General features: G+C 36.2%; 1 protein-coding gene across 1 annotated transcript in view; it reads left to right on the top strand.

Annotated features, from left to right (window-relative positions):
• TLN2 (talin 2) overlaps positions 1–6,213 on the top strand; it is a 569,404-nt gene that overhangs the window by 308,937 nt on the left and 254,254 nt on the right. Inside the window, exon 7 of the mRNA XM_069098382.1 lies at positions 3,940–4,111. Within this exon, the coding sequence (XP_068954483.1) occupies positions 3,976–4,111 (136 nt within the window). The 5' untranslated portion in view covers positions 3,940–3,975. The remainder of the gene's footprint in view (positions 1–3,939; positions 4,112–6,213) is intronic.

The raw sequence follows: 6,213 nt of genomic DNA, 5'->3' as shown, positions 1-6,213 counted from the left end.
TAGTAGTAGTAGTAGTAGTAGTAGTAGTAGTAGTAGTAGTAGTAGTAGTAGTAGTAGTAGTAGTAGTAGCAGCAGTAGCAATAGTAGCCACTTAATAAATGGAATGGAACATAGGCTGAATGTCTAGATATGTGGGAGTGTTGCAGAAGAGCTGTTGTTCAGGTATGGGTTGGATGAGGTGTCCTCTGAGATGCCTGTCAACTCACAGAGTCTATGGGGGGAAGATGGGAATGATGTGAATAGCTTAAGTTACTCTGTCATGTTTTAAGTTGATTTAGGCTGTACTAAATTAATTTGGTATTGGGCAGATAGCTACTGAAGAGACTTCTTGTGTTTTGAACAATATATTTTCTCAGTTTTCAAGTAAATAGTTTTTCAGAATAAATTCATGTTAGCACAGACTATCATGACTTCAAATTGGCTAGCCTCAATTACTGTTTGAAATGTTCCTATTTTGCACAGCGAGATAGTGGGGTTTTTAAAAGCTTTTTTTAATCCAAGTGACAGTCATGTATGACTGCTCATAACAAGCAAGTTATCAAACATACTAATAAACTTGAATCTTAGTATTTTCACTCTTAGTCATTCAGGGACTAATTATCCAATTAGTGAATCATCTTGCTCTCACTGACATCTGACAATTTCATTGCCTGCTAATATCTTTATCAAAGTATAAAATAGTAGGAATAAAATGAACTTGATAAATCTTTCCCCCTGCTTCTTAGGTTGTTGTTCAGTCATTTTCAGTCATGCCTAACTCTTTGTGATCCCGTTTGGGGTTTTCTTGGCAAAGATACTGGAGTGGTTTGCCATTTTCTTTTCCAGCTCTTTTGACAGATGAGGAAACTGAGGCAAACAAGGTTAAGTGACTTGCCCAGGATCACACAGCTAGTGAGTGTCTGAAGCCACATTTGAACTCTTAAAAATGAGTTTTCCTGACTCCAGGCCTGGCACTCTATTTATACTATGCCATCTAGTAGCTCTTACTTGGAGTTCTTTTAAATTTAAAGCAAATATAAAATATTTAGTAAAGTGTGGTTTTGATTTACCCATGGATTTATATTATCCATGCTTGTCCTGCATCTCATGTAAACATTAGTTATAATATACATTTCTCTATGTACCAGAAATTTTCCCATTGACTATCACCAGTATATGGTAGTGAGCCATCCACACTCTCTGGTCCTCATTGTAGCCAGTGGCTTGCTTTTTTTGGATTCTACAAAATAAACAACTATCTCAATGACAATACTACTAATAACTAGCATTTATATAGTCCTTTAAAGTCTGCAAAATGCTTTATATATTATCTCATTTGATCTGTTTAGCCATCCTACAAATTAGAACAAACTACTGATTTGCTGAACTCTGAATTGACTTGTTTAAAAATAAAAGAAATTATCTCATGAATCAGTTTAAACCAGGGCCAAATCTATTTTTGAATCTGTTCAGCTGGAAGGAAACCCAAATATGAACGATGGTTCATGTACCAAACATGAATTGCTTTTAGCCAATGGAGGGGAATAAAGTTAGGTTGACCCATTTTGGGGTAAAGTCTCTGACATCACATCATTAATAATAATATCAGCACGTATTTCATCTCTCACTTGTCCAAGAGAGTAGCATTGTAGCATAGTGGAAAAACAGACACAAATTTAGGAGATAGTTCAATCTTGCTTCTGATACTGCCTACCTCATCTTCCTGAGCCTTTGTACTTCTGTCTCTGAAAAATAGATAATAATGCCTTTAGCACCATCTACCTCAAAGGGTGACCTTGAGGATAACCTGAGATGAGACTGTGCCTTTTAAACCCTAAAGTTCTATGAAAATAGAAATGATTATTTCTGGGAGATTACCCCATTTGATCCTAACAACCCTGTAAAGAAGTCAGGACAGATATTATTAGCCTTATTTCAGAGGTGTAAAATTCAGTGAAATTGAATGATTTGGGGAAGGCCATCGAGGTATAGTTAATAATAAAATCATAGCTAGTATTTCTAGAGTATTAAAGTCTGCAAAACATTATATATGCATATAATATAGTATAATTATAACTAATATATCATTGTAAGTGTATACTTCTTACAAACTTTAGTACTATAGAAATATTAGCTATTAAACACATATAATGTATACATATATGTATATATTATGTGTGTCTATGTGTGTGTATTATGTATGTGTATACATAGTCTCTTTTGATCTTCACAACAAACCTGTGAAATAAGTGCTTTACTTATACCCATTTTGCAGATGTTAAAACGAAGGCTGAGGGAGAATAAATAACTTGCTCTAGGTCATATGGTTAGCATATTTCTAAGGTGAGATTCAACTTAGGGCTTCCTGATAATTCGTTAGCCACTTTATCTGCTATCATTCCATCTCCTTAGCATCCAGTAAGTGACAGTGGACCTAGATCTCTTGAACCTTAGTAGTGCGGTTGTTCTATTTTGTTAATAAGGGATAGGTCCAAGCTGTAAATAGCCTTATGAAAAAATGCTCCAAATTACTGATAATTAGAGAAATGGAAATCAAAGAAATTCTGAGTTACTATTTCATGGTCAAAAGTTAACAAAAAGTGAAAATGACAAATGTTGGAGGGATTGTGGGAAAATAGATACATTAATGTGCTCTTAGTGGAGCTATGAACTAGTCTAGCCATTCTGTAAAGCAATTTATAATTTTGCCCAAAAAATTCACTGAACTATGTGTACCTTTGACCTGGTGATAACTCTACTAGGCCTATAACCGAAGAGATCAAAGAAAGAGGAAAAAAATCTTTATATACAAAAGTGTTTATAGTAGCTCTTTTTATAGTAGCAAAGAACTGGAAATTAACAGGGTGCCCATCGATTAGAGAATGAATGAACAAATTATAGTATAGGAATGGAATGCTACTGAATTGTAATAAATGTTAAAAGGATGATTTTCAGAGAAACACAGGAAAACTTATATGAACTGATACAGTGAAGTAAACAGAACCATGACAGTAACTTGTACGGTCACAACTTTGCAGATTCCCATAACTTTAAAAGACTTAATCAATGAAGCAACCAACCAGGATTGCAGAGAACTCATGATTTAAACATGCTACCCACCTCCTGACAGAATGGTGATAGATTTAGAGTGCATATATGAGATACATGCGTCCATACATGAATGCGTGTACATGCACAAATATATACATACACATATATTTATATACATAAGCCAAGCAAAATAAATGTCCACATTGGCAAGGTTCAAATTTATTTTGCTTCATTATATTTACTTTTTATGAGAACTTTGCTTTTCTTTTTTGTTGGCAGTGGGATTGTGTAGGAAGGAGAGAAGATAGATCTTTATGTGTTGAAAAAAACCTTAAAAGAAAGCAAAAATTTTGATAGAAAGCCAGGGATAGTGACTGGATATGTGATTTTACTGGTATCCAGAGCCCTAAAATAAGTGAGTTTCCTCTCTCCATAAAGGTCTAATTTAGAGTCTTGAGTGAGTTGCCTAGAACACTCAAGAGTTTAAAAGACTTATCTGACATTAGATTCATGGTTGGTTTCAGAGGCAGAATGTGAACTCAGGTTTTTTGAGGTCCAGGGAAGGAAATATACATTTATTAAGCATGTTCTACGTACCAGGCACTGTGCTAATAAGAATTTTACAAATATCTTATTTGATTTTCACAAAACTCTGGGAGGTAGGTGCTATTATTATCTCCATTTTACAGCTGAGGAAACTGAGGCAGACATTTGGTGACTTGCCCAAGATCACACAGCTAGTCAGCATCTGAGACTAGATTTGAACTGAGGTGTTCCTGACTCCAGACCCAGTACTCTGTGCAGTATGTTGTTACTAGCGGCCTGCTGAGCTCATCTCTTGTATCATGCTGCCTCTTTTAGGTTAACAAATGTTCTGAAAATCCTAATGTGCATTTTTATATTTTTCAGCAATTCTGAGGGGGAGCGTTCAAATCAGCTAGAAAAATGGTGGCGTTGTCATTAAAGATTTGTGTCCGCCACTGCAATGTAGTGAAGACGATGCAGTTTGAACCATCTACAGCAGTGTATGATGCATGCCGAGTCATTCGGGAGCGGGTACCCGAGGCACAAACTGGACAAGGTAAGTCATGACTTAATACCTAAATTTTTATGGAGCATTACTGCTAATTCTATTTCCAGGTATTATTAAGTCACATTTTGATAGTGCTATATAAGGTTTAAAAAGTCCTTTTTCTCCGGAATATTTTTGTTGCACAGATATTGCAAATATTATTCCCATTTTGATGAGGAGATTAAGGCTCAAATAAATTAATTGTCTGTAATCACATTGCTAGTAGCTGTTAGAATCAAGATTCAAACACAGGTGTCCTGTCTCCAAGTTCTGCTCCCAGACACCTGCTGGAAAGTTCCACCTGGACAATCCTTCTTAGCATTTCAAACTTGCTGCGTCCAAAACCAACTCATCTTCTTCCGAAAAGACCCTTCCTTTCAGGTTCCCTATTTTTATTGATGTCCTCCTTTCTCTCTCTCCTAGACGTGATATCTCAGTGCCATCTTTGACTCTTTTTCCTTTACCTTCCATTCAGTTATCAGTCCCAGTCCCATCAGTGATATCCCTTAGAACATTTCCCCCTTCTCCCTACTCACAACACCATCCTTGCTTACATGTAATGTTGTAATAGACTCCAAATTGGCCTTCTCACCCCTATCCATTTCTATATTCTAATCCATCCAGATTCATAGTAATAGCTAACATTTATATGTTGCTCACTGTGTACCAGGTTACAAATATTATCTCATTTGATCCTCATAACAACCCTGGAAATGTAGATGCTACTTTATAGATGAGGAAACTGAGGCAGTCAGTCACTAAGGGTCACACAACTAGTAGGTAACTGTGACTGAATTTGAACTCAAGACTGGCTGTCTATCCACTGAGCCTTCTAGCTGCCCTTCATCACAAAGGTGCCAAAGTAATTTTCCCAATGTACTTCTGACCTTGTCCCTCTCTTAAGCAGAGCCCTCCACAGTTAGATTCTACTGCCTTTCCAAGCAGTTCACTCAATTTCCTTTTGACTAGCTATTGTTATGAAAATGTGTTGGCGACTTTACCAACCTATAGATAGTAGTTGCTACTAATTATACTATTATATACTATGCAAGTAATAGGGTAACAATTTGAAAGATTTTAAATGGTTGGGCATGATATTGGTGGTGCATAGCTGTAGTCCCCAATACTGGGGAAACCAAGGCTGGTGGATTGTTGGGAGCTGACAGCTGCAGAAGGGTTAAAGCCAATCAGATCCACACTAAGTGCAGATTAAAGAGGGGTGAGCTGGCCCAAAATAGAAAAAATGGTGCAAGCTAAAGCTTCTATGACAGTCATTGTTGGGATGAGTTTTGTGAGTGGGTGCTGCATTCTGGTTTGGGTGAGATTGAAGACCCATTCTTTATACTACATTACACACACCCACCCACCACCATCACCACCACACTCCACCCCACCCCCCAAAAAATAAAAGAAAAAAATCTTAAGATTCTATAAAAATGTGGCCCAATTAATTATTATGACCATTAATTAATTTTTCTTGGTGTTTAAAACCACAGCATCATATTTAACAGTTGTTACATGATAGCTTTTCACAGTCTGCTCAGATTTCTTGCTATAAACATCATACACATGAACTTAGCAGACATCATATCAAGATTCTGAAACTATGAAAATCACCGCTTCGAATTCCTTCTTAAAGGGATGCCAGTTGTCAAAAGACAGAACTGTACAATGCTGTTTTTCTTGGCTTCAGAGCCGAGAAATTTATGTTATTACAGATTGTATTTAGGGCCATACTTGTTTGAACTATTGCCATACTAATATTTTTCAAATTCACTTCTTAGAAGTTTGATATGTCATTGATTTTGACATGATTTTCAGAGTAGTACATTTATTATTTACATTAGTTAACTGGTCACCATTATCAATATTTACAGTAGATATTTATCTTCTCTAAATTATGGGCTTGAATCCCCAGAGTAATTTTTGATACTTTCCTACCCTACAATTAGTTGTCAGAGCCTTATGACCTTATTAATGCACTCCCCCCAGTGGTGAAGATAATAATCAATTACTTCGTGTCAGGTCAAGTTCTTGTCTATATCCTCCCATCAGTCCTACATAGAGAATATACTAATGATTTTTAAGTCTTTCAATGCATCTCTCTCTCT

Source organism: Petaurus breviceps, unplaced genomic scaffold, assembly GCF_028583685.1.
Source record: "Petaurus breviceps papuanus isolate PSGF00001 unplaced genomic scaffold, PetGlider_PUasm1.0 37, whole genome shotgun sequence".
Taxonomy (NCBI): domain Eukaryota; kingdom Metazoa; phylum Chordata; class Mammalia; order Diprotodontia; family Petauridae; genus Petaurus; species Petaurus breviceps.
Note: the sequence above shows the minus strand (reverse complement) of the source record. Positions and strands in the feature narration are given on the sequence as shown.